This window comes from Pseudophryne corroboree, chromosome 7 (genome assembly GCF_028390025.1).
Source record: "Pseudophryne corroboree isolate aPseCor3 chromosome 7, aPseCor3.hap2, whole genome shotgun sequence".
NCBI classification, from domain to species: Eukaryota; Metazoa; Chordata; class Amphibia; order Anura; family Myobatrachidae; genus Pseudophryne; species Pseudophryne corroboree.
In genome coordinates this window covers 103,242,132-103,257,937 of record NC_086450.1, presented here as the reverse complement: position 1 = coordinate 103,257,937, position 15,806 = coordinate 103,242,132, and the positions used below count along the sequence as shown (strand labels likewise).

The following is a 15,806-nucleotide window of genomic DNA, read 5'->3' as shown; positions in this document are numbered from 1 at the left end:
ATGCTGACCAGCGCCTCCCCCTTAATGAGGCAGAAATTGCGATGGCCTCGCAATTTCTGCTTCATCGTAAAAACTATTGATGCTTGGCTGTGCCCGCAGGAGACCCGGCGCCATCTTACTCATCGCGGCTACTGCATGTGACATCACACAGCTGCGGTCACACCCATGACATGCCCCCGTTCGCACCGCCCACCGTTCGCGCCGCCCCACCCCCGCAATGCTCCGTCTCCTCCCAGGAAATGGAGCATTGCCGCCCCCCCTGCTCCGCGACCGCCTCTGCCTGATTGACAGGCAGAGGTGATCGCTTTTTATGCGCCCCCCCCCCCGAAGAAAGTGCGGGCGCATGCGTAGGACGGGGGCACTGCGCATGCGCCCACCGTAAAAATTCCGGTTGGATCACAATTTGCGATCCAACCTGAATTAGCCCCTAGATCCTATGTTTGGATAGCTCACTGCATTGGTGTAAGCCCAGTTTAGAAACAGTCCCCATACAGATTTATGAGCAAAAGTGGTCAGTTATTATATGTTGAAAAAGGAGTGCACTACTGTACATACTCCAGTCTTCTTGTTTTCCCAGGATCCTTCATGCCCTATCCCACTATGGTCACCTAGGTCTCCACTGAGCATGTGCATTGGCCATCTTGCCATTTCACTGTGTTAGAGCATCACATTGGAGGACACATGTCTTCCACTTAGCACCAGAGAGACCAGCGGTTACCTGCAATCCAAATCAAGTGCAGAGTTCTTGATGCTCTTCTGGCTGCTGTTTCTGAAATCAGAATTATCGAGATGAGAACTTTCTATTCAAAATTATTATATTGTCATGACTTGCAACCAAAGCATTGGTATGTCAAGAGCCGGTCCTACTCAATATGATGCCCTAGGCAATATTTTGTCTGGTGTCCCCTAGCACCTGCGCTTGTTCCACCTCTGACCCTGCACCCCTTTCCCAGCACCATCACCCCTCACTCATAGAAGTCTTCATTTTGGTGTTTCTATCCCCCTTCATTTTAAATAGGAACAGTGTGCACATTCGGCGCACAGCCCAAAAAGTGGTGTGTTCTTGCTGGGAAGGGCATGACCACACAATAGTACCCCCAATTCAAATTTCGCCACACAATAGGGCAACTTTATGCACATTTTATCATGAGCTAGTGTCCCTTATTCATGTTACATCACACAGTAGTACCACTTTACCTTATAAACGTTACCCCTCACAGTAGTGCCCCTTATTCACATTACACCACAACATATTGCTCTTTATTCACATTAGACCAAACAGTAGTGCCCTTTCTATATGTTACGCCACACAGTAGAGCTGAGTACACATAGTGCCATACATTAGTAAGTAATTCCTTTATACACATAATACCACACAGTAATGCCCCTTACACATATCACACACAATTTTTAATGTCCTTATAAACATAATGCGCCTTACACATTATACCAACGTTTATTAATGCCCTTATACACATAATGTCCCTTACACATATGCTGCACATTATTAATGCCCTTATACACATAAGGACTCACATAGTGCCCCTTACACATATGCCGCACACTATTAGTGCCCTTATACACATAATGACACACACAGTGCCCCTTACACATATGCCGCACATTATTAATGCATTTATACACATGGCACACATGATGCCCCTTACACATATGCAACACGTTATTAATGCATTTATACACATAACACACATAATGCCCCTTACACATATGACGAACACTATTGCACAAACAACCCACCCGCACACAACATGCCAACACTGTGACCTCTGCCTCTGCTTGGATACAGATGTGTTTTCATACATCTTGCCTCAATATGCCATGCAGCAGCAGATGCCTGGTGTGAGTCAGCTGGCAGCTCTAACGTCGGCCACCATTTTTTATGAAAATGCATGTTATTTGCATTACTATGTTGCTAGGATGCACAAGTAGCTTCTGTTGATTAAAATGATATGTGGCATGCCTATATTCTGTGTACGACTGAGGCTGTATCTGCATACGAAATGCTACATTACAGTGATTTCCAGGAATACACTGTAACATAGCATTTTGTATGCAGATACAACTGCAGTCACACACAGAATATAGGGATACCACATATAATTTTAATCAGCAGAAGCTGCTAGTGCCCCTAGGTATACCAAATTCCCTAGGCATTTGCCTAGTTTGCCTATCCCAGAGCCGGGTATGTCCACTCTTGTCAACTTCATGTGGTTTTATGCATAATGCTTTCCCATTGTGATGAATAGACTTTTTTAAGTTCATTGATGTGCTTAGAATGCACTGAAGGGAGCCAGGACCATCAAAAGCAAAGTGGGAGCCAAGCTTAATAAAATATTCCTAAGTTATTACATGTCAGATATATAGACCCATTAGATTCTCTTATTTGTGTATACAAAGCAGCTTAACATAGGTCGGCATTGTATGCGATCGGGACACCGACGTCGGCATTCTGACCGCCAGGATCCCGATCGTCGGTCATGTCACCGCATCCCGTACTGATCTATGTAGGTAACTGTATCTGTATACCATAAGCCTAAGCATGTAACCTCTGGTGACAGTGAGTCCACACAGCATCGTGGGAACTCAACGGCACGCCATAATATTAATATATAGGTTTGTGCTAATGTACTATTTATATTGTTGAAATGCAGAGAAGACAGGGATATATATCCATGATTAACAGACTCTTGGGTGTTAAATCACCAGCCGCACGACACAGTCAGACAATATACTACAACATGTTCCACAAAGACAAGAATATTCTTCTTTGTCAATATTCCACAGTGCAAATTACTATGGGGCAAGTCATCAGTTTTTTTGTCCTTAAGTTGCTGAATTAGATGGTTAAACTTTTTTTTTTGTAAATCAGATTTCAATATTTAAATTGTTTAAAGATCTTCTCTTTTGTTGGACCAGAGTTTTGGTAGCCGCTTGTATTGGTATTTACACAATCAAATAGATAATGGTGCTAATGACAATAACCAAAAACCTTTTATTTTGCGCAATCATCGCTTTGTAACAAATACACTAGTTGAGATTTCAGTGAATCTCGTGTGTTTCTACAACTAAATAGATAATGGCGCCAAGGATTGTGTTTTCAGCTGATTGGAACTTGATGGCCAATCACACATTGGATTTTCCATGATTGTGGCTTCTCAATGTTCGTTCTGCTCATACACACCATCTGCCAATGTCGCACAGATTGGTGGCACCCCAGGTAGAAATAATTTTTCATCCTACCTGGCACAGTGAGTTTAATTAAAGGACAACTTATCAAAACTAGAGCAAATGAATAATAATTGTCAGGCGCCGTGGGCTTACCTCTGGGGCCAGTGTCCGGGGCTTGCCTGTCCATCTGCTGGCACTGCTGTTTGACCGCGGTGAGGCACAGCGGTGACAGTGCGGCTGCTGGAGTGTGGGAGACGGTGAAACTGTTGGGTAAGGGGCGTGCTCCTGTGTGTCTGCAGCACTGGTAGCTGCCATGTTGAAGACCAAAGTTCTCTGTGTCCACTGTGGAGTGCTCAGTCCAATGGAAGGTAGCTTCCTCTTACAAAAAGGGGTCAGTCCATTCTTGCAAGCTGCCAGTGCTTTATGTTACTGCCTTGAGCAGAAACTCCAGCTCTGAGCTCCCTCATGAATTCCCTGTGGTTTTACGTGATCCAAAGGGTCTCCAACTCCGCTGTGCAAGCCTGTTTGTCAGTTTCCCCTGCACTTCTGTCGGTGGCTTCTCAGTTCCGCAGTCTGCAGCTGTCCGCCCTCCGGACGGCACCCCGGATGCCTTGCGACTGAAGAGAGGCTCCCCAGTCATCCACAGTGCCTCCTAGCCATGTCTATTCAGCATCCATTCCTCAGTCTTCGAAACAGCAATATCCAGTGTTCTTCAGTCACGCCTCTGCAGCATTCATTAACAGTTATATCCAGTGTTCTTCAGTCACGCCCCTGCAGCATTCATTCTTTAACAGTTATATCAAGTGTTCTTCAGTCACGCCTCTGCAGAATTCATTCTTCGACAGTTATATCCAGTGTTCTTCAGTCACGCCTCTGCAGCAATCATTCTTCAACCGTTAAATCCATTGTTCTTCTGTCACGCTACCGCAGCATTCATTTTTCAACAGTAATATCCAGTGTTTTTCAGTCACGCCACTGCAGCATTCATTCTTCAATAGTGATATCCAGTGTCCTTCATTCAAGTCTCATCATCATTCAGTCTTCAGCAGTGGTCTTCTAGGTTCTTCAGCCACGTCTCTTCAGAGAACATTCTTACAGTTCCTTCCAGAGTATTGTAGCCTAGCCCTTAAGTTCTGTTCTTCAGTTACTCATCCTAGAACCTTGAGTTATATGAAAAGGAACGACATCCGGCCTCCCCAGTTCCTCCCTTCTTCCACTGCTACTCCAACGACGAACGCCCAGCTTTTGGATTCTCAACTTCAGCCCATTGTGACAATAGCGGTGTTGCCGATTCCATGCTTAACTTTCTACACTTTGCAAACTGCAGTAAAAATATAATGATAAATAGTAGCTAACTGAATGCTATGGTCAATGCTACCTTTTAGCACCAGTTTTTATAAATGTCCCCCGGTCTATTTAACTTTAGGCATAAATAAAAGTGCCTGCTATCTATGTAAAATCTAACACATATAACAAAAAATATTTACAATAATAAACATTTGCTTAAAGGGGTCCATACATCTAGCCTCTATCAGGGCAATCCTCTGTTCTGCCAGGGTTGGGGGTCGGAGCAATCCAACATGTTGGACAAGCTCGATTCCCCAATTGCGATGGTTGGAATCATCGAGTCATGAATGTTTAACATGTTTTTTCCTGATTTCCCAAAGGATCACTGATCATCGGATCGCCGGTTCAGAATAGCAGAATAGGGAATATTGGCGCAGATGAATTCTCCACATTACAGTATACTATAACACTGAATTTTCATTAAACTTAGTATTACTACTACTACTACTACTACTACTATTCATAATAATTAAAGTCTAACTAATATATATATATATTTTTTTTTAGGAAGTCTCTGTTTGGATTATTCCCTTATAATCCAAATATGATTGGACTCGAGTCTCTGGATGACCCCTCTGACACATGGGTAATTATTGATACTATAGGCAAAGGGACATATGGAAAAGTTTACAAAGTCAACAATAAAAAAGATGGCAGCCTGGCAGCAGTGAAGATCTTGGATCCAATCAGTGTAAGTTTAACTTGGCTTTATTTCCTCTCCTAGAGTTAGCATTACTTTAGCTACCTGCAAATGGTTAACAAGGTTTCTTATACATAGGACCAAGGCTCCCTAAACCCTTGAGATGTCCAGGGATTATTTAATCTGTTCAGTTTTCAGTAGTTTCTGTACAGTCATTGGCCAATCCCTGGCAACGCCATACCATGTGACCAATCAGCCGCTCCATCGGATGGGCGCATCTGTCCAGTTTGGTCACCAATATACAGTAAGGTCCATAAATATTGGGACATCGACACAATTCTCATATTTTGGGCTCTATACACCACCACAATGGATTTGAAATGAAGCAAAAAGATGTGCTTTAACTGAAGACTTTCTGCTTTAATTTGAGGGTATTTACATCCAAATCAGGTGAACGGTGTAGGAATTACAACAGTTTCTATTTGTGCCTCCCACTGTTTAAGGGACCAAAAGTAATGGAACAATCGACTCAAAAGTAATTTCATGGACAGGAGTGGGCTATTACCTCGTTATTTCATCATAAATTAAGCAGGTAAAAGGTCTGGAGTCTGGAGTTTATTCCAGGTGTGACATTTGCATTTGGAATCTGTTACTGTCAACTCTCAATATGAGATCCAAAGAGCTGCCACTAGCAGGGAAGCAAGCCATCATTAGGCTGAAAAATCAAAACAAATCCATCAGAGAGATAGCAAAAACATTAGGTGTGGCCAAATCAGCTGCTTGGAAAATTCTTAAAAAGAAAGAATGCACGGAGAGCTCAGCAACACCAAAAGACGAGGAAGACCACGGAAAACTATTGTGGTGGATAACAGAAGAATTATTTCCCTGGTGAAGAAAAACCCCTTCACAACAGTTACCCAGATCAAGAACACTCTCCAGGAAGTAGGTGTATATGTGTCAAAGTCAACAATCAAGAGAAGACTTCACAAGAGTGAATATAGAGGGTTCACCACAAGATGTACACCATTGGTGAGCCACAAAAACAGGAAGTCCAGATTAGAGTTTGCCAAACAACATCTAAAAAAGCCTTTACAGTTCTGGAACAACATCCTATGGACAGATGATGAAGATCAACTTGTACCAGAGTGATGGGAAGAGAAGAGTATGGAGAAGGAAAGGAACTGCTCATGATCCAAAACATACCACCTAATCAGTGAATCATGGTGGTGGTAGTGTCATGGCGTGGGCATGTATGGCTGCCAATGAAACTGGTTCCCTTGTATTTATTGATAATGTGACTGCTGACAAAAGCAGCAGGATGAATTCTGAAGTGTTTCGGGCAATATTATCTGCTCATATTCAGTCAAATGCTTCAGAACTCATTGGACGGCGCTTCACAGTGCAGATGGACAATAACCCGAAGCATACTGCGAAAGCAACCAAAGAGTTTTTTAAGGCAAATAAGTGGAATGTTATGCAATGGCCAAGTCAATCACCTGACCTGAATCCGATTGAGCATGCATTTCACTTGATGAAGACAAAACTGAAGGGAAAATGCCCATAAAACAAGCAGGAACTGAAGACATTTGCAGTAGAGGCCTGGCAGAGCATCACCAGGGATGAAACCCAGCGTCTGATGATGTCTATGAGTTCCAGATTTCAGGCTGTAATTGACTGGAAAGGATTTGCAACAAAGTATTAAAAAGTGAAAGTTTGATTTAGGATTGTTCAGTTTGTCCCATTACTTTCGGTCGTTGTAATTCCTACACCGTTCACCTGATTTGGATGTAAATACCCTCAAATTAAGCGGAAAGTCTGCAGTTAAAGCACATCTTGTTTGTTTTATTTCAATTGTGGTGGTGTATAGAGCCCAAAATATGAGAATTGTGTCGATGTCCCAATATTTATGGACCTGACTGTATATTGTGTCTTTATGGATATTTGAAAAATAATCTTAATGGACCATATAAAATTGATGTACAGTGCTCCCATTCATGAGAGTAGACTTGGCATTACAGAAAGGTCTTTTCTGCTGAGATTGGTAATTAGTTAGAATCTCTAGCTTGGTGCCCCACTCCCCATCACCACCTTCATTGGTGGCTGTAGTGTATGACTAGCTTGTAAATTGGTTTTAGGTACAATTAATATGTTGGTAGTTCCACTTGAAGTATTTTTTTGTGGCTATTAATCAGTGAAACCTATGGCTCTCCAGGTATTTTGGAACTACAAGTTCCAGCTTGCCCTTAGATAGGATATGCTGTGTGTTTGTAGTTATACAACAGTGAAGAGTCAGAAGCAGTGATAAATGTAAAGTGTCAATATCTTGCAGCTTGTGTTCTGGCTTTGCCTGGCTTTGCCTCTGTGGTGTCTCTGGAGCAGTGCATCAATGTAGACCATTCACGTGGTCATCTTATATTGCTATACAAACTGATATGTAATCTTGCATGATATTTTAGTGTCTCTCTATAATAAGACCCCTGTCCAGCTACTGTGTAAAATAAATTGCAATAAAATGCTAAAAAACATTCTGGCACATTTAGGAGTCTATTATATGTAGGAAGAAGAACCTAAATCACTGATGTGAAATTACTGTGCCACTGACCCTGCAATATGTTTCCGGAGACCCACGCTTGCACAGTAGACTCTGGCACAACGCGCCCCGTAAAGAGTAGGGGGCCTACACGGAGGCTGCACACATGCCCCCACCTCTCTTAAAGTGGTATCCAAGTAGGGCGTTTTTTTTGACTAGGCGAAAAAACTGCACTTTCCACTATTTTTTAGGGCGAATGTGGATTGGCCTTTAATCAATAGCAGGCCATTTTTTTTCACCTAGGCAAAAAATTCAGCAGGAGTCAAAAACATGTGGATCGGAGAATCCACATGTTTTTGCACCAGTGCCAGCGAAAACGCGGGCTGCTTTCACGAATTTTGAGGCATTTTTCCCCATTGCCTTTTCACTAAAAAAAGAAGGGGATAGGCATTGGCGAAAATGCCTTAAAAACTGTTGAAAACTGCCCGCAATTGAATATACAGGGGGGTGAATTGGATAGCTTCTAAATTGTTGGAGCTAATCGAATACCGCCCCCGCCCCGCCCCCCCCCCCCCCCATTGTCCACTACTGACTTCGAGTGATACTAGATAGTACTAAAAGTTTGAGAAGAATTTATTTTCTTTTAAATACATACATATACCCACATATAATGTGCATGTTGTTTCAAATACTAATAAATAAATTATAAAGAGAGCGCTAAACACCTGCTGTGTCTATAAATTAATTGTGCAAACAAGGAAAGGTACTTATAATATTTTTTGCATAGTATAAAATTTATTACACATAAAAAGTTAAATATTATAATCTTTCACGACTGTTGCATTCATCTCGGATTCACATAAAAATAAAAACTAGATATTGTAATCTTAACAATTTTCATATATATTCATGGATTCACATAAATGGGAACACTCAGAAAGCTAGATGGTCACTGTGAATAGCTATTGGGACAGTCCTTGGTCTCCAACCCAAATGAAATACATACGTTGCCACTCCTAGTAACGAATTTTTGTTTTATATCACATAACCATGGTTAGTAATTTTGTATCGTTATTAAATCCAGGATCTGATTCAAGTACTGAATTTTTGATTAATGGAATCAGTCAATTATGGCTCATGAAGTATTTCAATGTCCCAGAGTTTAATTAGAGGAATATCATGAAATATTGTTGCTCACCTCCCCAGCAGCAGGGTTTCAGATGTTATGCTCCGGGAAACGCAGTGCCCGGCTGCGGCTGCGCGCCGCTCGGTGTATCTCTGCCGTAGTCGCGTATTCCCGGAGTGGTAGCAGCTTCACGTACTGACCTCAGAGCTTCCAATTAGGGGGGTGAGAAAACAACTCTCCGCTGTGGCTGCACGCCGATCAGCTTCTCCTCATTAATACTTTTAAGGGAGCTTCTCACCAAGGTATAGGTGGAGATTTTTTGCCAAGATGTTGGTTCACGATATTCCTCTAATTAAACTCTGGGACATTGAAATACTTCAGTGACCATCTAGCTCTCTGAGTGTTCCCATTTATGTGAATCCGTGAATATATATGAAAATTGTTAAGATTACAATATCTAGTTTTTATTTTTATGTGAATCCGAGATGAATGCAACAGTCGTGAAAGATTATAATATTTAACTTTTTATGTGTAATAAATTTTATACTATGCAAAAAATATTATAAGTACCTTTCCTTGTTTGCACAATTAATTTATAGACACAGCAGGTGTTTAGCGCTCTCTTTATAATTTATTTGTGATTGTTGTATGGTATACTTCTAGCCGTAAGTGGGAGCAGCTTGTTTTTTAATAAGTGGCAATAGGTACAAAATTTGGTTCTTTTTCCGTAATTGTGATTAGGGCAATATTTACTTGAATTAGTATACTGGTGCGCCTGAGATATTGTCTGTCCACAGACGTCCAGGGAGTGACATTGAGTTGACCTCCCGATACGTCAGTGTGTATACAAGGATTTTTTTTTCTGTGTTTCAAATACTAAAGCAATGTGACTGTTTAATGTATAAATGATTTGTATTTATTTTCTATTATGTCACAATATACAAGTCCTGTATCATAGCAATATATTAGGGTAATAACTTGGATCTATTCACATAGAGACACAGCAACAAGTACTTCATGCGGTGTGTAATGATACATTACTTTGTCATTTTCTGACAGATTTCAATTTTCAACCTTCAGAAAAAAAGGGAAATATTTGAAAAGTAATTTTCATATGTGCTTGAAATGAGATGTCAACAAATTAATTTCAAATTATGTAATATATATGCATCATTAAACCTGTCTGATGGCGGAACAACTTCAAGATATAAGAAATATAATCTGTTTTAGTTAACATCATTGAATTAAATTACTTTGGTGGGGGGTGGGGGGGGGGGGGGGGGTGAAGATACATTTGTTCCCCCCCCCCCCAGCTATAAACTATAAAAAAGTAACATCTTTGATAAAGAGTCCAATCTGGACTCAAAACGCATCAGGGGACTGAAGGATTTGCCAGAACAGCCCATGTTATTTATGGTGAATTATGTTAATTATGGTACCTTCTCTACAGATGACTAATTAGTATGAATGTGAGGAGGGTAGAAGGAGGTGGGAGTTTTTAACATACGTGAGCCTAAGGTCTTATCAGGAGATCCAGCAAAAGCAATGATGGCGCTGTACGTGTTTTGTTCTTTTTTTGTTTGTGAACCAGTTGACTATGGGTGTGGGATTGACTTTAGAAAACATGTGGAATTATCAAGGCCAGTTCTAGCCCTTGTGGCGCCCTGGGCAAAAAATAGGGGCGTGGCTTCCTACAGGGACCTGGTCAGTTACGCCGCCATTTGTGCCCCCTGTAGAATAGCGCCGCTGAAAAAAAAAAAAAAAAACTATCCCCGCTCCTGATTCCTGACCGCTGCAGACCTCCGTCGGCGCCGCTCCTCTCCTCGGATCTATGGGAGAGACGACATGACGTCTCTCCCATAGCACAGCATAGACACTAGAGGTCAATTATGACCCCTAGCGTCTGTGCCAGTCCCACAATGCTGTGCGGTGCATGATGATGTCATCGCGCACCGCACAGCAAAGGTCCTCTCCACGAAGGGAAACTAGACGGGTAGCGTCTAGTTCCCTTTACAGCGGGGGGCACAGTAGCGGATCTTGCCATGGTGCGGCGCCCTCCGGATGGCGCCGGCGCCCTCCGGAAGGCGGCGCCCCGGGCAAAAGTCCTGCTTGCCCGTGGCAAGATCCGCTACTGGGTATTATGTAAGGTGTAACTGACAAATGTAAATAGTCACTTTATAATGGTTCCGGTATGAATGGTCGACCATGTTATGGTCGACAGTCATTAGGTCGACCACTATTGGTCGACATTGACATGGTCGACATGGACACATGGTCGACACATGAAAGGTCGATATATGAAAAGGTCGACATGAGTTTTTTTACTTTTTTTGGTGTCGTTTTTTGCGTAAAGTGACTGGGAACCCCAATTAGTGCACCGCGTCCCCTCGCATGGCTCGCTTCGCTCACCATGCTTCGGGCATGGTGCCTTCGCTCCGCTACCGCTTCGCTCGGCACACTTTACCGTTCCAATCGTAGTCCATGTGGATCGTAAAGTATGGAACAGTTCCCCAAAAGAAAAAAAAGTTAAAAAACTCATGTCGACCTTTTCATGTGTCGACCATTTTCATGTGTCGACCATGTGTCCATGTCGACCATGTCAATGTCGACCAATAGTGGTCGACCTAATGACTGTCGACCATAACATGGTCGACCATGTGAACGGATACCCTTTATAATACAGTATATAGTATAGAAATATAGTATAAAAAAGCGTTTTAATAGACAAAACAGCTGTCTCTTGAGAGTGAGACAGTCATGTTCCCTATGAATGTGCTATTCTCATGTTTCCTTCTCTCTAATGTTAAAGTATTTAAACAAAACCATTCATAAGTAAATTAAATCTTTTTGCTGAGACATCAGCTGATACGATTCTATGAAGTTTCCTGTGCTTTTATTTTAGGATGTTGATGAAGAGATCGAGGCAGAGTATAACATTCTGAAGTCACTTCCAAATCATCCGAATGTTGTTATGTTTTATGGGATGTTTTACAAAGCAGATCAGTATGTTGGAGGTCAACTCTGGCTCGTTCTAGAGGTGAGTGAGCATGCACATTATGGATATATATGGGTGGCCAACTTCTGGCTCTACACTGTAGTAGAGAAGGTCCCAGACTGGGACAGATTCAGCGTTGTATCTTTTTCCTGCTTTCTGGAAGTTATATAAAAGAACTAGGTGATTCATCGCGCCCTATGGGGCGCTCTTCACACCGTCGTAAGGGGCTTCGCCCCCGTAACCCCTACATAAAGGTGAAGGTGTAGAATAGTAGTTATATAATGTATTGTGGTGGAATGTGGCTTTTGGTGTTGGTTAAATCTTGCATGGCAAAAGGGAATGTGATGGTGAATGGTGTGTAGGGTGTTGTGAGTGTATGCAGGGTACGATGTAGAGAATGTAGGTGGAAATGACATAATTGAATGACATTTTTCAAAAAGTGTCAGCCGTCACCTAGGAGCTGGGTTTTTGTAATGTGTACTTTGACGTGGGTTTGGGGGCAGCAGACAGCGGAGGCTGGTAGAGATGGTCTGAGGGTGATGGGTGCATGAGTGGTGGGTATTGGGTAGTGGTGTAGGCAAGATGGGTAAGGTGTTTTGTGTGAGGAGAGGGGTGGAGATCGTGGAAGGGGGAAGAGTGTGGAGGGTGAGTGTGTAAGGTAGAAGTGGTAGCAGTGTGTGTGTGCTGATAGTGAGTGTTTGCCTGAGGTGGGTGTACATATTGTGTGATGGTTGGGTTCCGTTGTTGGGGGGGGGGTAGGGTAAGCAACATGCAGTAGAGGGGTTTGGGGGCAGTAGACAGCGGATGCTGGCCTGAGGTTGATGGGTGCAGGAGTTGTGGGTCGTGGGTGGTGGTGAAGTCAAGATGGGTAAGGTGTTTTGTGTGAGGAGGGTGGGGGAGAAGGGGGAAGAGTGTGGAGGGTGAGTGTGCGTGTGTATGGTAGAAGTGGTAGCAGAGTGTGTGTGCTGATAGTGAGTGTTTGGTTGTGATGGGTGTACATATTGTGTGATCTGTGTGGTCAGTTGTTGGGGTTGGGGGGGGGGGGGTCAGCAGACATCGGAGGCTGGTAGAGATGTTCTGAGGGTGATGGGTGCAGGCGTGGTGGTTATTGGGTGGTGGTGTAGTCAATATGGGTAAGGTATTGTGTGTGAGGAGGGGGGGAGAAGGGGGAAGGGGAAAGAGTGTGGAGGGTGAGTAGGTGTGTGTGTGTACGGCAGAAGTGGTAGCAGTGTGTGCTGATTGTGAGTGTTTACCTGAGGTGGGTGTACATATTGTGTGTTTTTTGTGGTGCGTTGTTGAGGGGTGGGAGTAAGTCACATGCAGTACAGGGGTTTGGGGGCAGTAGACAGCGGAGGCTGGTAGAGCTGGTATGAGAGTGATGGGTGCAGGAGTGGTGGGTCTTGGCTGGTGGTGTAGTCAAGATGGGTAAGGTGTTGTGTGTGAAGAGGTGGGGGGGGGGGAAGAAGGGGGAAGAGTGTGGTGTGTGTGTGTGTAAGGTAGAAGTGGTAGCAGTGTGTGCTGATAGTGAGTGTCTGCCTGCGGTGGCTGTACACATTGTGTGAGGTGTGTGGTCTGTGGTTGTGGGGGTGGCAGGGGAGGGGGGGAGGGTAAGTTACATGTTTGTATTGGGGTTTGGGGGCAGCAGACTGCGGAGGCTGGTAAATCGGCATGTGGCTATGGTGGGCGGCATGTCCAGTAATGTGTTGCTCCAATCCAGAGCAGCATGTGGCTCCTGGCCAGCGTGTACATGTGGGAGCTGGGGAGGGGGGGTTGTTTGTGCAGGCTGTGGTGGTGCGGGGTACGGGTGGGTGCCGTGCAGCGGCTGATGTGTGTGGCTGGAGGTAGGTGCTGGGGAGGGGGGGTTGTGTGTGCAGGCTGTGGTGGTGCGGGGTGCGGGTGGGTGCCGTGCAGCGGCCGATGTGTGTGGCTGGAGGCGGGTGTTGGGGAGGGGGGGGGGGGGTTGTGTGTGCAGGCTGTGGGGGTGCGGGTGGGTGCCGTACAGCGGCCGATGTGTGTGGCTGGAGGTAGGTGCTGGGGAGGGGGGGTTGTATGTGCAGGCTGTGGGGGTGCGGGGTGCGAGTGGGTGCCGTGCAGCGGCCGATGTGTGTGGCCGGAGGTAGGTGCTGGGGAGGGGGGGTTGTATGTGCAGGCTATGGTGGGTGCCGTACAGGCGGGTGTTGGGGAGGGAGGGTTGTGTGTGCAGGCTGTGGGGGTGCGGGGTGCGGGTGGGTGCCGTACAGCGGCCGATGTGTGTGGCTGGAGGTAGGTGCTGGGGAGGAGGGGTTGTATGTGCAGGCTGTGGGGGTGCGGGGTGCGAGTGGGTGCCATGCAGCGGCCGATGTGTGTGGCTGGAGGTAGGTGCTGGGGAGGGGGGGTTGTATGTACAGGCTGTGGTGGTGCGGGGTGCGGGTGGGTGCCGTGCAGCGGCCGATGTGTGTGGCTGGAGGTGGGTGTTGGGGAGGGAGGGTTCTGTGTGCAGGCTGTGGGGGTGCGGGTGGGTGCCGTACAGCGGCCGATGTGTGTGGCTGGAGGTAGGTGCTGGGGAGGAGGGGTTGTATGTGCAGGCTGTGGGGGTGCGGGGTGCGAGTGGGTGCCGTGCAGCGGCCGATGTGTGTGGCTGGAGGTAGGTGCTGGGGAGGGGGGGTTGTATGTGCAGGCTATGGTGGGTGCCGTACAGGCGGGTGTTGGGGAGGGAGGGTTGTGTGTGCAGGCTGTGGGGGTGCGGGGTGCGGGTGGGTGCCGTACAGCGGCCGATGTGTGTGGCTGGAGGTAGGTGCTGGGGAGGAGGGGTTGTATGTGCAGGCTGTGGGGGTGCGGGGTGCGAGTGGGTGCCATGCAGCGGCCGATGTGTGTGGCTGGAGGTAGGTGCTGGGGAGGGGGGGTTGTATGTACAGGCTTTGGTGGTGCGGGGTGCGGGTGGGTGCCGTGCAGCGGCCGATGTGTGTGGCTGGAGGTGGGTGTTGGGGAGGGAGGGTTGTGTGTGCAGGCTGTGGGGGTGCGGGTGGGTGCCGTACAGCGGCCGATGTGTGTGGCTGGAGGTAGGTGCTGGGGAGGAGGGGTTGTATATGCAGGCTGTGGGGGTGCGGGGTGCGAGTGGGTGCCATGCACCGGCCAATGTGTGTGGCTGGAGGTAGGTGCTGGGGAGGGGGGGGGGGGTTGTGTGTGCAGGCTGTGGGGATGCGGTTGGGTGCTGTACAGCGGCCGATGTGTGTGGCTGGAGGTAGGTGTTGGGGAGGGGGGGTTGTATGTGCAGGCTGTGGGGGTGCGGGGTGCGAGTGGGTGCCGTGCAGCAGCCGATGTGTGTGGCTGGAGGTAGGTGCTGGGGAGGGGGGGTTGTGTGTGCAGGCTGTGGTGGTGCGCGGTGCGGGTGGGTGCCGTGCAGCGGCCGATGTGTGTGGCTGGAGGCGGGTGTTGGGGAGGGGGGGTTGTGTGTGCAGGCTGTGGGGGTACGGGGTGCGGGTGGGTGCCGTACAGCGGCCGATGTGTGTGGCTGGAGGTAGGTGCTGGGGAGGGGGGGCTGTGTGTGCAGGCTGTGGGGGTGCGGGGTGTGGGTGGGTGCCGTACAGCGGCCGATGTGTGTGGCTGGAGGTAGGTGCTGGGGAGGGGGGGTTGTACGTGCAGGCTGTGGTGGTGCGGGGTGCGGGTGGGTGCCGTGCAGCGGCCGATGTGTGTGGCTGGAGGCGGGGGTTGGGGAGGGGGGGTTGTGTGTGCAGGCTGTGGGGTTGCGTGGTGCGAGTGGGTGCCGTACAGCGGCCGATGTGTGTGGCTGGAGGTAGGTGCTGAGGAGGGGGGGTTGTGTGTGCAGGCTGTGGTGGTGCGGGGTGCGGGTGGGTGCCGTGCAGCGGCCGATGTGTGTGGCTGGAGGTAGGTGCTGGGGAGGGGGGGTTGTGTGTGCAGGCTGTGGGGGTGCGGGTGGGTGTCGTGCAGCGGCCAATGTGTGTGGCTGAAGGCGGGTGTTGGGGAGGGGGGTTGCGGAGGC

At 46.9% G+C, this 15,806-nt stretch overlaps 1 protein-coding gene across 1 annotated transcript in view; it reads left to right on the top strand.

Moving 5' to 3' along the window:
* Positions 1-5,052: 5,052 nt before the first annotated feature.
* LOC134944706 (myosin-IIIb-like) overlaps positions 5,053-15,806 on the top strand; it is a 65,075-nt gene continuing 54,321 nt past the window's right edge. Inside the window, exons 1-2 of the mRNA XM_063933504.1 lie at positions 5,053-5,227; positions 11,735-11,869. Of these exons, the coding sequence (XP_063789574.1) occupies positions 5,081-5,227; positions 11,735-11,869 (282 nt within the window). The 5' untranslated portion in view covers positions 5,053-5,080. The remainder of the gene's footprint in view (positions 5,228-11,734; positions 11,870-15,806) is intronic.